This window comes from Notolepis coatsorum (assembly GCF_963971535.1).
Source record: "Notolepis coatsorum genome assembly, chromosome: 5".
Classification (NCBI taxonomy): Eukaryota; Metazoa; Chordata; class Actinopteri; order Aulopiformes; family Paralepididae; genus Notolepis; species Notolepis coatsorum.
The window spans coordinates 12,970,429-12,988,009 of NC_140169.1; the positions used below are offsets into that span (position 1 = coordinate 12,970,429).

The 17,581-nt window shown below is 42.8% G+C and overlaps 1 protein-coding gene across 1 annotated transcript in view; it reads left to right on the forward strand.

The window, feature by feature from the left end:
• LOC311229269 (amyloid-beta A4 protein-like) overlaps positions 1–17,581 on the forward strand; it is a gene marked incomplete at its 5' end in the record, with an annotated part of 75,419 nt that overhangs the window by 29,605 nt on the left and 28,233 nt on the right. The window contains 4 exons of the mRNA XM_084315334.1: positions 2,438–2,566; positions 5,454–5,553; positions 15,549–15,616; positions 17,090–17,228. Of these exons, the coding sequence (XP_084171460.1) occupies positions 2,438–2,566; positions 5,454–5,553; positions 15,549–15,616; positions 17,090–17,228 (436 nt within the window). The remainder of the gene's footprint in view (positions 1–2,437; positions 2,567–5,453; positions 5,554–15,548; positions 15,617–17,089; positions 17,229–17,581) is intronic.

Consider the following 17,581-nt stretch of genomic DNA (forward strand, 5'->3'; position numbering starts at 1 on the left):
TGATGGTGGAGTCGTTGATGGTGAGTGTGATGGGTCCGGATCTGGTGAGGGTGGTTTTGGTGCCAATAATGAGAAGTTCAGTCTTGTCACTGTTCAATTTGAGGAAGTTGTGAGTCATCCAAGTTTGGAGTTCGGTAATGCAGGATTCGATGTGACTGAGGGGTGGGCTGTGGGGGGATTGTGTACTGATGTAGATTTGGGTGTCATCAGCGTAGCAGTGGAAGTTGAGGTGGTATTTACGGATGATGTGACCGAGGGGGAGAATGTAGCAGATGAAGAGCAGGGGGCCAAGGACTGAGCCTTGGGGGACCCCCTGTGTGACTGGGGAGGGGGAGGAGGTGTGGCCGGAGAGGGAGATGAATTGGTGTCTGTCTGTGAGGTAGGAGGAGAACCAGCCAAGTGCTGTGCCCTCAACACCCAGTTGGTGCAGCCTTTGGAGGAGGATGGAGTGACACACTGTGTCAAAGGCTGCACTGAGATCGAGTAGGATCAGGATGTTGAGGGCACCGGAGTCAGCTGAGGTAGCGGACTTTGACCGGAGTCAAAGTCGTTGATGACTTTAACCAGTGCAGTTTCGGTGCTGTGAGCGGGACGGAAGCCAGACTGAAGGGGTTCATAGAGGGTGTTGGACTGATGCCTGCTGCTTATTGGTGCGTCTCTGCTCAGCTGACACTCTGTCTGGTCTGATGCCTGCTGCTTATTGGTGCGTCTCTGCTCAGCTGACACTGTCTGGTCTGATGCCTGCTGCTTATTGGTGCGTCTCTGCTCAGCTGACACTCTGGTCTGATGCCTGCTGTTTATTGGTGCGTCTCTACTCAGCTGACACTCTCTGGTCTGATGTCTGCTGCTTATTGGTGCGTCTCTGCTCAGCTGACATACTCTCTGGTCAGACGCCGGCTGCTTATTGGGCCACGACACTCATGTCTGTGTTTCATCGATGCAAAGTCAGCAGTCAGTCAGTCAGTCAGTTAGGGACCTTTGCTAATGTAGGCCGGCTCTCTGGGTGCGGCGGAAAAAAAACACCGAAATATAAATCGCTATTAGTATTTCTGTAGTACATTTCTATAGTGTGTCCAAAGAATTATAGGAATAGTATAGGTTGGGGCGGCTGGGTGGCACAGCGGACATTGCGCTTGTCACCAACGCAGGAGACACCGGGTTCAAATCCGGCTGTCGGCGTTGCCTCCGGCTTGGGCCGGCCGTCATACTAACTCAGTTAGCGGGTGGAAGTCGATGGGTGGTAATCTGGACGTTGTGGACAGCGACTCCTACAGGTCGGTTGGGGGACGCCTGCACAGCAGAGACAGGAAATGGCGGGGGTAGTGTGAGCCTCCCACATGTTACACCTCGCCAATGAGAGTCCGCGCTGGCAGGTGAAAAGATGTGACAGGCTGCCTCCTCGTGTATCGGAGGGGACACGTGACGCAAGGCTTCTATCCTCCCTACAACCGGCCAGTGGGGGGCATATGCGAGCAACGTTCAAGACAGGGGAGGGGAGAAATTTGCACAGCGAAATTGGGATGGGAGAAAAAAATTTAAAAGGAGAAAAAGTGGATAAAAAAAAAAGGAATAGTATAGGTTTTTACTACATTTCATATTTGTATGGCAGTGTTTCCCCTGAAAAAAATCAGCAACGGTGCTGTGCCTCTAGGGGGTCCGGGGGCATTTTTTTTCATTTTAAAGTTAAATGCATCAATCTGGTGCACTTTGAGAGCAAAATAAAGAGGCTAGATCTATGATGAACTTTGTGCTCAAAACACAAAATCTACTAGACTGCAGTGCTTTCTCTCCTTTCCTCTCCACTCCTCATCTCCTCTCCCCTCACTGACTCTCCTCACCTCTGCTCTCCTCTCCTACCTTTCCCTCTCCTCTCCTTTCCTCTCTACTCCTCATCTCCTCTCCCCTCATTGACTCTCCTCACCTCTGCTCTCCTCTCCTACCCTTTCCTCTCCTCTCCTACCCTTTCCTCTCCTCTCCTCCCCTTTCCTCTCGTCTCCTACCTTTTCCTCCTCTCCTCCCTTTTCCTCTCCTACCTTTTCCTCTCCTCTCCTCCCCTTTCCTCTCCCCTCCTACCTTTTCCTTTCCTCTCCTCTCCTACCCTTTCCTCTCCTCTCCTACCCTTTCCTCTCCTCTCCTCTCCTACCATTTCCTCTTCTCTCCTCTCCTCTCCTCTCCTCCCCTCCATAGCTCCATCATGAGGCAAGGTCATGGAGTCACCAAAATCAATAGGGTGCATGCTCGAGTCTAGAGGGTCATAAATGTGCACCGTAAATTTGAAAGAATTGGAATGAAAGCTTTTCACAATCAACAATTTAAACGTACATACAGATACACCCAACGCACCCTTTGAATAGAGAGAGTTAACTCCACAAGAACTCCACAGCAATGAACAGTATCCTCCTCTTCCTCCCCTCTGATCTGTGACCCACTCTGTCAGCCTCGTCAGGTGTTGAGTCTGCTGAAGAAGTACGTCCGTGCCGAGCAGAAGGACCGGCAGCACACCCTGAAGCACTACGAGCACATCCGCACTGTGGACCCCAAGAAGGCAGCGCAGATCAGACCACAGGTACCATCAACACTCTGAAACACCTAGACCCCAGGTACCATCCACACTCTGAAACATCTAGACCCCAGTCAGGTACCATCCACACTCTGAAACACCTAGACCCCAGGTACCATCGGGTATCATCAACACTCTTAAACACCTAGACCCCAGGTACCATCAGGTACCATCAACACTCTGAAACACCTAGACCCCAGGTACCATCAACACCTAGACCCCAGGTACCATCAACACTCTGAAACATCTAGACCCCAGTCAGGTACCATCCACACTCTGAAACACCTAGACCCCAGGTACCATCGGGTATCATCAACACTCTTAAACACCTAGACCCCAGGTACCATCAGGTACCATCAACACTCTGAAACACCTAGACCCCAGGTACCATCAACACCTAGACCCCAGGTACCATCAACACCTAGACCTCAGGTACCATCAACACCTAGACCCTAGGTACCATCAACACTCTGAAACATGTAGACCCCAGGTACCATCAACACCTAAACCTCAGGTACCATCAACACCTAGACCCCAGGTACCATCAACACCTAGACCCCAGGTACCATCGGGTATCATCAACACTCTTAAACACCTAGACCCCAGGTACCATCAGGTACCATCAACACTCTGAAACACCTAGACCCCAGGTACCATCAACACCTAGACCCCAGGTACCATCAACACCTAGACCTCAGGTACCATCAACACCTAGACCCTAGGTACCATCAACACTCTGAAACATGTAGACCCCAGGTACCATCAACACCTAAACCTCAGGTACCATCAACACCTAGACCTCAGGTACCATCAACACCTAGACCTCAGGTACCATCAACACTCTAAAACATGTAGACCCCAGGTACCATCAACACCTAGACCCCAGGTACCATCAACACCTAGACCTCAGGTACCATCAACACTCTGAAACACCTAGACCTCAGGTACCATCAACACTCTGAAACACCTAGACCTCAGGTACCATCAACACCTAGACCTCAGGTACCATCAAAACCTAGACCTCAGGTACCATCAACACCTAGACCTCAGGTACCATCAAAACCTAGACCTCAGGTACTGTTACATTCAAGCCTAAAATGTGGCTTGTGTAGGCCTTGAATGTAAAGTGGTGGACACAGGACAAGACAGGAGTTTATCAAAAATAACTATTTATTAGCACAGCTAATTTAGGGAACAAAAAGAAGGGGAGCTGGGTGATCCAGACTCCATAATTCAACAACAAAACGAATGCACATAGGCAAAAAGGAAGAACAAGCCGAAAGTACAACAAGCAGTGAGAGCAGGTGAGACGCTGGAGAGCTGTGACGAGGACGAGCTCTGTGTAGTGAGGGACGAACTGCAGCCTGCACTCTGCATTTGTAGGGCGTGGTGCCTCATCACCACACCTGTGATCAATTAGAAAAGCGGCCATTTTAATGACAAGCCAAACCAAAACAGAAAGAAAAACAGTGTGTCAATCAAACCACCAATTAGTGACAGCACACTACAACCACAATGTGAATATGCACCACAGACAGTAAGTATCCCTCCACCATGTGAAAGTAATACGTAACAGGTACCATCAACACCTAGACCCCAGGTACCATCAAAACTCTGAAACACCTAGACCTCAGGTACCATCAACACCTAGACCCCAGGTACCATCAAAACTCTGAAACATGTAGACCTCAGGTACCATCAACACTCTGAAACATCTAGACCCCAGGTACCATCCACACTCTGAAACATGTAGACCCCAGGTACCATCAACACCTAGACCCCAGGTACCATCAACACCTAGACCTCAGGTACCATCAACACTCTGAAACATGTAGACCTCAGGTACCATCAACACTCTGAAACATGTAGACCTCAGGTACCATCAACACCTAGACCCCAGGTACCATCAACACCTAGACCCCAGGTACCATCAACACCTAGACCCCAGGTACCATCAACACCTAGACCCCAGGTACCATCAACACTCTGAAACATGTAGACCTCAGGTACCATCAACACTCTGAAACATCTAGACCCCAGGTACCATCAACACCTAGACCCCAGGTACCATCAACACTCTGAAACATCTAGACCCCAGGTACCATCAACACCTAGACCCCAGGTACCATCAACACTCTGAAACATCTAGACCCCAGGTACCATCAACACCTAGACCCCAGGTACCATCAACACTCTGAAACATCTAGACCCCAGGTACCATCAACACCTAGACCCCAGGTACCATCAACACTCTGAAACATCTAGACCCCAGGTACCATCAACACCTAGACCCCAGGTACCATCAACACCTAGACCCCAGGTACCATCAACACTCTGAAACATCTAGACCCCAGGTACCATCAACACTCTGAAACATGTAGACCCCAGGTACCATCAACACCTAGACCTCAGGTACCATCAACACTCTGAAACATTTAGACCTCAGGTACCATCAACACTTAGACCTCGTCGTTGCAAACAGCGACTCCTACTGGTCGGCAGGGAGGGGATCTGGGGGAAATAGCGTGAACCTCTGCACACGTTACGACCTTCTCCCAGTGAAAGTCCTCGCTGTCAGGTGAAAAGAAGCGGCTGGCGACTCCACGTGTATCGGAGGAGGCATGTGGTAGTTCTACACCCTCACCAGACCGTGGGACAGTAGGGCAATGCGTGCAGCGACCAGGAAGGGAATTGGCATAATGACTAAATTGGGGGATTGGGAGAAAAATGGAAAAGGAAAAAGAAATGTAAATATGAATGTCTTTATGAAAGTCTTAACTTCACATACTAAATGTAAATTGATATGTAGTCGTCGAGATCAGTCCTGTCTATTCTGTCTTCTGTGTTTGTCACAGTTTCAAATCAAAACCTTGAATCTTACTCTGACCCTCAGGTTATGACGCACCTGCGTGTGATTGACGAGAGGATGAACCAATCACTGGGGCTGCTCTACAAGGTGCCCGGCATGGCCAATGAGATCCAAGACCAAGTTTGTAAGTGTTCCATGACTGCCATCCTACTACTTTCAACACATGCAGGGATGCGGGAACTCATTCTGACTTGGGGGTGCGGTCGAGTCAGAGATAAATAATAATAATACCGTCATATTAAATGCATGCGCGAAGCAGAAGACGATTTATTGCAAGCGGCAACAACAAGCATACATCACCAGCCTACCCCACCTGTTGCGCCCCCCGTACCAGAACGCTACGACGGACGGGGACGTCTCTAAATGTCGTGCCTTTATTTTTCAATGTTCACTATTCGGACAACAGCCGCACACTTCCAAAGTGATTATACATCTAAAATCGCTTACCTGCTCAAGGGTCCTGCGTTAGAATGGGCGACAGGCAGCTCTCCACTTCAGTCAGTCCTTTATCCATTTTGTCCAGTCTTCTGCCTTGAAGGTGAATTTCTCTGGCGGGGGGAACTTGACACTGACTCATACTTTCGCTTTCACGCCGTTAGCGCTAGCTACCCTGCTGTCTCTAAACTCAAACTCAAACTAGTACTAACGTTACTGTAGCAGCCTACTCTAAAGTCTATACCAACGGATTTCCAGTTCCGCGTTGACGCTTCGAGTTCCGCGTTGACGCTTCCAGGCCGCGTCTATTCGAATCCCAACCGGTTCATGCGTCGGCTACACGCTGTTAATAACACTGCATTATCGAGACAGCGCCCCTATGACGATCTGGCAATGAAGTAGGGTAAATCTGCAGTGCCGCTTCGCTCTTTGACATTGAGTAGCCTCGGTTACAATGGAATAAATGCCAAAACAACCTTGCAGTTGCAGTTACACTCCCATCCAGCAGGGGGTGCTGCAGCCCCTGCCGCACCCCCCCTTCCAGCGTCCCTGAACACATGCCAACGTTTCAACACATAACAGTCTTCATCAGAGTCTTAACACTGACATGCCTGTAGGGGTGAGCATCTCTGACTCATGATTTGATTCGCTTACGATTCAGAGGGTCAATAAAACAATTATCGATTATCTTGATTTTGCTCTGGAGGTCCATCCCTGTGTAATAGTAATAATAATACTGATAATAATAATAATAATAATAATAATAATAATAATAATAATAATAATAATAATAATAATAATAATAATAATAATAATAACTAGACAATTCCGCGCGGGGGAAATTGTGAAAGTGTGGGTGACGCCTGTGCACCGCCGGCCAACGGGGGAGAGGGTCTCTCGCGAGTCTCTATGACAAACGGTTCAAAGGATACAAAAAGGGGGCGCGGCCTAAGGATCGGGGGAGTGGTCAACATAGACCAATCAAAGAGGATATCCCTACTGAGTGCAATGACACAACCCGCAACACTATTACACTATTACACTATTACACAATATTACACTATTACACACTATTACACTATTACACACTATTACACTATTACACACTATTACACTATTACACTATTACACAATATTACACTATTACACACTATTACACTATTACACACTATTACACTATTACACACTATTACACTATTACACTATTACACACTATTACACTATTACACTATTACACTACTACACGCTATTACACTATTACACTATTACACTATTACACACTATTACACTATTACACACTATTACACTATTACACACTATTACACACTATTACACACTATTACACTATTACACACTATTACACTATTACACTATTACACTATTACACACTATTACACACTATTACACTATTACACACTATTACACTATTACACTATTACACTATTACACACTATTACACTATTACACACTATTACAATATTACACACTATTACACTATTACACTATTACACACTATTACACTATTACACACTATTACACTATTACACACTATTACACACTATTATACTATTACACACTATTACACTATTACACACTATTACACTATTACACTATTACACACTATTACACACTATTACACTATTACACACTATTACACACTATTACACTATTACACACTATTACACTATTACACACTATTACACACTATTACACTATTACACTATTACACACTATTACACTATTACACTATTACACACTATTACACACTATTACACTATTACACACTATTACACACTATTACACTATTACACACTATTACACACTATTACACTATTACACTATTACACACTATTACACTATTACACTATTACACACTATTACACTATTACACTATTACACACTATTACACTATTACACACTATTACACTATTACACACTATTACACTATTACACTATTACACACTATTACACTATTACACACTATTACACTATTACACACTATTACACTATTACACTATTACACACTATTACACTATTACACACTATTACACTATTACACACTATTACACACTATTACACTATTACACTATTACACACTATTACACTATTACACACTATTACACTATTACACACTATTACACTATTACACACTATTACACTATTACACTATTACACACTATTACACTATTACACACTATTACACTATTACACTATTACACACTATTACACTATTACACTATTACACACTATTACACTATTACACACTATTACACTATTACACACTATTACACATTATTACACTATTACACTATTACACACTATTACACTATTACACACTATTACACACTATTACACACTATTACACTATTACACACTATTACACTATTACACACTATTACACTATTACACACTATTACACTATTACACACTATTACACACTATTACACTATTACACACTACACACTATTACACTATTACACTATTACACACTATTACACTATTACACACTATTACACTATTACACTATTACACTATTACACACTATTACACTATTACACACTATTACACTATTACACTATTACACACTATTACACTATTACACTATTACACACTATTACACTATTACACACTATTACACTATTACACACTATTACACTATTACACTATTACACACTATTACACTATTACACTATTACACACTATTACACTATTACACACTATTACACTATTACACTATTACACACTATTACACTATTACACTATTACACACTATTACACTATTACACACTATTACACTATTACAAACTATTACACTATTACACACTATTACACTATTACACTATTACACACTATTACACTATTACACACTATTACACTATTACACTATTACACACTATTACACTATTACACTATTACACACTATTACACTATTACACACTATTACACATTATTACACTATTACACTATTACACACTATTACACACTATTACACACTATTACACACTATTACACTATTACACACTATTACACTATTACACACTATTACACTATTACACACTATTACACACTATTACACTATTACACTATTACACACTATTACACACTATTACACACTATTACACTATTACACACTATTACACTATTACACTATTACACACTATTACACTATTACACACTATTACACACTATTACACTATTACACACTATTACACACTATTACACTATTACACACTATTACACTATTACACTATTACACTATTACACACTATTACACTATTACACTATTACACACTATTACACTATTACACACTATTACACTATTACACACTATTACACTATTACACTATTACACACTATTACACACTATTACACTATTACACACTATTACACTATTACACACTATTACACTATTACACTATTACACTATTACACTATTACACACTATTACACTATTACACACTATTACACACTATTACACTATTACACACTATTACACACTATTACACTATTACACACTATTACACTATTACACACTATTACACTATTACACTATTACACTATTACACTATTACACACTATTACACTATTACACTATTACACACTATTACACTATTACACACTATTACACTATTACACTATTACACACTATTACACTATTACACTATTACACACTATTACACTATTACACACTATTACACTATTACACTATTACACACTATTACACTATTACACACTATTACACTATTACACACTATTACACTATTACACACTATTACACTATTACACACTATTACACTATTACACTATTACACACTATTACACTATTACACTATTACACACTATTACACTATTACACACTATTACACTATTACACTATTGCACACTATTACACTATTACACACTATTACACTATTACACACTATTGCACTATTACACTATTACACTATTACACACTATTACACTATTACACACTATTACACTATTACACTATTACACACTATTACACTATTACACTATTACACACTATTACACTATTACACTATTACACACTATTACACTATTACACTATTGCACACTATTACACTATTACACTATTACACACTATTACACTATTACACTATTACACACTATTACACACTATTACACTATTACACACTATTACACTATTACACTATTACACACTATTACACACTATTACACTATTACACACTATTACACTATTACACTATTACACACTATTACACTATTACACTATTACACTATTACACACTATTACACTATTACACTATTACACACTATTACACTATTACACTATTACACACTATTACACTATTACACACTATTACACTATTACACACTATTACACACTATTACACTATTACACACTATTACACTATTACACACTATTACACTATTACACTATTACACACTATTACACTATTACACTATTACACACTATTACACTATTACACTATTACACTATTACACACTATTACACTATTACACACTATTACACTATTACACACTATTACACTATTACACTATTACACACTATTACACTATTACACACTATTACACTATTACACTATTACACACTATTACACTATTACACACTATTACACTATTACACCGAGTACAATGGCACAATCCGCAAGTCTCTACGACAAACGGTTCAAGAGATACACTGAGGGGGTGTGGCCTAAGGGGGCGTGGTCTAAGGATCGGGGGAGTGGTCAACATCGACCAATGAAAGGTGGTCAACATCGACCAATGGCACAATCCCCAAGTCTCTACGACAAACGGTTCAAGAGTTACACTGAGGGGGTGTGGCCTAAGGGGGCGTGGTCTAAGGATCGGGGGAGTGGTCAACATCGACCAATGAAAGGTGGTCAACAGGGGGAGTGGTCAACATCGACCAATGAAAGGTGGTCAACATCGACCAATGGCACAATCCGCAAGTCTCTACGACAAACGGTTCAAGAGATACACTGAGGGGGTGTGGCCTAAGGGGGCGTGGTCTAAGGGTCGGGGGAGTGGTCAATATCGACCAATGAAAGGTGGTCAACATGGACCAATGAAAAATGAAAGAAGATATCCCTACTGAGTACAATGACACAACCCACAAGACAGAGGGCGCTGTCCAGCGATTCAGTAGTGCAACACAGTGATGGCCAATGATGGGTTAAGTGGATGATGTCATTGGCAGCTCAGCCACGAGCCACACAGCTGAACCAATCATGAGTGAGCCATGAGCCACACAGGTGAAGCAATCACTATGACTTGCATATTTTCTATCCAATGCATTTCTATGGAGGCAGATGCATGACTGCATTGTCACATTGATTAAAAGAAAACTATAAGAGATGAAGCGTTGTGACGCGCACATGAGCACTACAACGAGTAGGCGAAGGGTTGTGCGCGATATTGTGACATTCGTGCGATATTGTGGCACTCCTTCGGCGATCGGAACAGAAGGCTAAAAAATAGTGTGAAAAATGTGATTTCTAGAGTGCGATTGCATGGCGGTCAATGGGGAGGAGAACCTTCAAACAAATGGTCGTCAGTTGAGATAGAAATGTCCAATTCCATTTATTTTTCTTTTGTGAGCGGGTTGACAGCCGTGTCATCGTTTTGATGTGTTTGTTTTATTTCTACGTCCAAAATTGAGATCACACTCGCAATTCACCCAAGGTAGGGGGAAAAAGATTATTTCAGCTGCTACACTCTAAAATGCAATGCATTCCCAATGGGACCGAAATTTTACCGTTTAAAGTCGATTCGTAGCCAGACGGTGCGGTGAAACTTTACGAGTTCGGAGACCGGTGTTGCCATAGGCAAGCCGCTCGTTTTGATACCTTTCACGTGTATGGGGCGCGAACGCTTACGTGTTGCAAAGTGTTTGCAAAATCGGTGGAATAAAGAATAAAGAATAAAGAATAATAATAAAAAGAGTATGGATATGTATAGTGTGGGTGGCAACCTGGCTTCGCCAGGTCACCCACACTAAAAAAAGAGTATGGATATGTATAGTGTGGGTGGCAACCTGGCTTCGCCAGGTCACCCACACTAATAATAATAATAATAATAATAATAATAATAATAATAATAATAATAATAATAATAAACTGTATTTGTATAGCACCTTTCATACAAGAATTGCAGCTCAAAGTGCTTCACAGCAGTAAAGAAAGACAGGCATAAAATGTGCACAAAATTGGCATAAAATCAGCACAAAATTCATAAAGAAAATAGATAGCAGCAAAATAGACAAGTCAAGGTAAGGTAGACCTAGTAGTGTAGCCTATAGTGGGCGTGTTGGATGATTCTGCTCTGTGTCTGTTCACGTTTGGAAATTACCTCGTTGCCTAAGTGACTATGAAAATAATTATTAGCGACGTTGTGACTGAAATGACAAATTACCCGCAACTGCATTTTAACTGCGCTATTTAAACTTTTTTTTAATTCTATTTTAACATTAATGCTTTGATTATATCTACGTAAATGCAGAGGTTGGGGCGGCTAGGTGGCGCAGTGGGCAAGGCGCTCGCCACCAACGCAGGAGATGCTGGGTTCGAGCCCAGCTCTCGGCGTTGCTACCAGCTTGGCTGGTCGTTCATACTAATACAATTGGCAGTATTAGGGGGTGGGAAGCTGGTGGGTGGGGATCGGACGTTGTGGACAGCGACTACAGGTCGGTTGGTGCGCCTGCGCAGTAGAATCAGGAAGCGACGGGGGCGGCGTGCCCCTCCCACGCAGACCCTCGCCGCTGAGAGATCACACTGTACAGGTGAAAAGATGCAACGGCTGCCTCCTCGAGTACCGGAGGGGACACGTGATGTAAGGCTTCGTCCACATTGCAGCCGGCTTGTGGAAGGCATGGCCTAACAGCGTTCGAGACAGGGGAGGGTAGAATTAGACAATACGAAATTGGGGACGGGATAAAAATAGAAAATGGGAGAAAAAGTAGATAAAAAAATAGTAAATGCAGAGGTTGCGAATACAGTACTTTGCAGAGCTTTTGCATTGCCAGATCTGCTAGTAACGGACCGTTACTAACCAGACTTAACGTTAAATAATTTCCGTTTGCATTATTATACACTATGATGGTTAAATATCATGTGTTATTACATGGCGTTTTAACATTCGCCGAAATGCTTGATTGTGATTGGTCAATAGCGCTCGTCAGAGGTCCGTTATTACTCGATAACGGACCTCTGCCGAGCAATAATGGCCGCTGTGTGCAGCTGGACCAATCAAGCCCACTGACACACAGATCGCAGTCATGAAAGCTGCTCAGCATATGCACAGCTGCACTCAGTCATCAGTGCAATCAGACCACAGACCGCCGGCTGCCGTCGATGACAGCGCGGAGCGACAGAACAGAACTGCGTCTGCATTTGATCTCGTCTTGTCGATGGTGTAAAATGAATTAGGTATATTGTTAGTAAGTTAGCCATGTAATAAGCGGGATAATGTATAGCCTATACTCGGTCATTGTCGCAAAATAATTGACCTTCACTACATTTAAAACACCTCGGCGAGGCGCCTCAGTGTTCTAAACTCCGTGTCGGTCAATTATTTTGCGACAATGACAGAGTATAAATACATTATCCCTTACATATAGCTCACTATGATGGTTAAATATCATGTGATATAGCTCACTATGATGGTTAAATATCATGTGATATAGCTCACTATGGTTACATATCATGTGATATAGCTCACTATGATGGTTAAATATCATATACTGTAGCTCACTATGGTTACATATCATGTGATATAGCTCACTATGATGGTTACTGAACTTGATCCAGTGATTGTCTTACACTTACAGGGCTCTACAGTGCGACCATATTGCTCGCATATGCCCCTAAAAATATGTGTGTGCGAACCTGAAAAATCAATTACTCGCACGGCGTGCGAGTGCAGATTACAGCCTCATTCGTTTTTTTTCCTCCGCTGTGAGAATCGTAGTTAAAAAAACTACAAGTCCCACAGTTCACAGCCGCATAAACGTTCCAATCACAGTAGAGTTTCCTGTGGTCACGCGACTGGAAACTGAAAGTAACGATCAGCGTCACTGTCTGAGTCAGACAATACAGCCATGTCGAAGCCCATTCATTTTTATTTTGCGCGAAAGATACCGGAGAATGAGAAGTCAAGCGAGGCAGCTCATGTTACAGAGGTGATAGTTAACGTTAACGTTAACCAAGATACTGACGCTAGCCAGCATGCTAGCGAAGTTGGCCAAGCTAGCGAGGCTACACCCACTACTACCCCCACTGTAGCACCCAATGTAGCCACTGTAGCTAGCGAAGCTACACCCACTGGAGCCGGAGGGAAGACATACAAATTTAACGTGAATTGGCTAAACATTTTCCCATGGCTAGAGTTCAATGTCATGTTTTGTAAATATTGCAAAGTAGGATCGATGCATTGCGATGCATTGTTACACCCCTACAACTGGCCCACTGTGTATGTGTGTACAGCTAACTTGGCTAGCGTTATCAACCGCAGAGGTGGGCAATAGGGTCCAGCTACAGCGCCGGACGGCCAGAGTGCAAGCGGTGTGGCAATAGGGTCCAGCTGCAGCGCCGGACGGCCAGAGTGCAAGCGGTGTGACGTCGTAATTGGCAGAATCGACTGTCAATCAATGGTCTACCTGACACGCAAACTCATAAACAATGTTTCTGTACTGGAGGTGTACAGTATTTCAATAGGCAACCCTGAAAGGATTATTTTTCTAGAAGAGCAACACTAGCTCCCCCCTCTACTGATGGCCCTGGTTGTAAAGCCAGTGTCTCCTTTTTGTTCAATGTCACTGCCTTTCTTATTAGGCCTAGTTGTTGGCTACAACTTTGCCACAGTAGGCATTAATCACTTAATTAATAGTTCAAATGTCTGTGTCCCATTCCCGTTTGCACATGCAGATGATACACACACACGCACACAGTGGGCCAGTGACTTTGGTGGTATGTGCTATTGCACAGATGTGTGTCCCGTTCCCGTTTGCACATGCACGCACAGTACAAACATACATTTATTTTTGAAAAAAAAAAATACTCTGTTACTTGAAATATTTTCACTGTGCTCCTAAATATTTTTGGGTGCTCCTAAATTTCTTTGTGTGCTTCTAAATTTTTTCATTTAGGAGCACCTGTGCCCCTAGTGAAAAAGGTTAGCGTAGAGCCCTGACTTAGAGTGTCTAGAGTTTGTACTAAACATGGTAGATCTGCTTTTGGCTTCTCTGCCCCTACCTCATGGAATACCCTGCAGGAAACTCTGAAACTAGACACTCTAGTGTCTATGGGTCGGTTTAGAGCCTTAACCAATCAGGTCACCACAATATGTAATTATTTTTAAATTATTACCTGTTTTTTCTTTATTATTTTGGAAACGTTTTAAAATGTGCTCTTAGTTCTGATTGTCTGATGTTTCTGTATTTATTAACATACTATGACACTTGTGAATGTAACATCTCGACGACACTGTAAATGAGTTTAACTACTCAGTGTATTTATCGAGTATAAATAAAGATTGAATGAATGAATACTGCATCTCAACAATAACACGTCGGTGAGAATATCTGTTTCTGTGGTGCTTGGTAACCAGGGCAGATGCAGTGTGTAGTTTCAATATGGACTTTACTAAGCTTGCAAATTCTCTCTCTCGCTCTCTCTCCAGCTGTTCTGATGCAGAGAGTTCAGTCTGAGCTGTCCCAGCAAGTCTCTTCCCTGCAGAGTGATGGGCGGGTGAGTTGAGGTGCACTCACTCCAGATAAACTGCTCGCTCGCTCTCTCACTCACTCACTCACTCACTCTCTCTCACTCTACTCACGTGAAAGTTTGAAACTGATGCTCGTTGGCCGTTTGGTTTCATAACCCGAGATTGGAAGCATGTAATAGGTCAAGCAGGGTGTCAATCAAACGTCGACCATTTTAGCTTTCATATATCAACGATGTGCTGCAACGGGACGTCCGAGGGGCGGGTTGTGATGAATGCGGTGACAGTAATGTTATTTGAACGCTACTTTTCACTGTCCAACACGGCAGTACCACACACAAACATTCTAAATAAACAACTAGTCAACAACTTACCCATAACATAACGCTGGGCGTGGTCACATATGATCATGTGCATCTTTGCATTTGTGCACACACACACAATGTCTTTATAATCAGATTTTTTAAAGTGCAGTCCATTACTGTGTTAACTTGTTACATAGCAACACTCTTTTCCCCACTCTATCAGCAAACAAGCAAAAATAAGCATTTGATCAAATGTTATCCTCGAGACAAAGAACCATTATACTGTTTTTAAGTTTTCGGAAGAAGAATTTTTTTTTTAGCCTAATTATGTGAAGATAGTAAGTTCAGTCAGACAACTGACGTGTTGAAATGAAATTGTATTGAGCATGAATATAAACATATTTACATGGCTTCAAGGCTATTTCTAAATCACTCCAATTACAGGAAACAGGAGGGAGAGTGAAACTATGATTATCCTTGTACCTAGTTGTGCTCATGTCTAGCGAATAAAATATTATTGAAATTGACTTATTTCTCATTTTGCTGGGGACCCCCATGGAACCCTTCAAGGACCCCTGGGACACTTTGAGCACCACTGGTATACATTCCATAGTTAGAGACAGTAGAGGCCGAGTACCTTTGGGCGATCTTAACAACCACAAATAAATGAGCTGTCAAATAAAATACAAATAAATACAAATAAAAAATGTACATATATATATATATATATATATATATACACAGTATATGCTCCTTTGTCTGAATGGTTCAGTTGTTGAGTAAAGTGTTGTATAATAGCACTAACACACTCAAGGTTGTGCTTTTACCGTGGTTTTGGCGTGGTTGTACTGTGGTTTTGGCGTGGTTGTACCGTGGTTTTGGCGTGGTTGTACCGTGGTTTTGGCGTGGTTGTACCGTGGTTTTGGCGTGGTTGTACCGTGGTTTTGACATGGTTTTAAAGTGGTTTTACTGTGGTTGTGGCATGGTTTTGACGTGGTTTTACAGCGGTTTTACCGTGGTTTTACTGTGATTTTGACGTGGTTTCACCGTGGTTTTGGCGTGGTTTTACAGTGGCTTTGACGTGGTTTCTCACCGGTTTTGGCATGGTTTTGACGTGGTTTTACCGTGATTTTGGCGTGCCGATGCTGCGGTGGTGGTAGACACGGCCCACTTTGAATGGCACTCCTCTCTCTCCAGGCTGACAATAGGGTGAGTTATGGCAACGATGCACTGATGCCCGACCAGGCCTACAGCTCCGCCCCCCTGGACCCCGACCTGAACCGGCTGGGTTTCATCCACCCAGAGAGCTTCAACCAGCCCAACACGGAGAACCACGGTAACACACAGCCCAACACGGAGAACCACGGTAACACACAGCCCAACACGGAGAACCACGGTAACACACAGCCCAACACGGAGAACCACGGTAACACACAGCCCAACACGGAGAACCACGGTAACACACAGCCTAACACAGAGAACCACGGTAACACACAGCCCAACACAGAGAACCACGGTAACACACAGCCCAACACGGAGAACCACGGTAACACACAGCCCAACACAGAGAACCACGGTAACACACAGCCCAACACGGAGAACCACGGTAACACACAGCCTAACACAGAGAACCACGGTAACACACAGCCCAACACGGAGAACCACGGTAACACACAGCCCAACACGGAG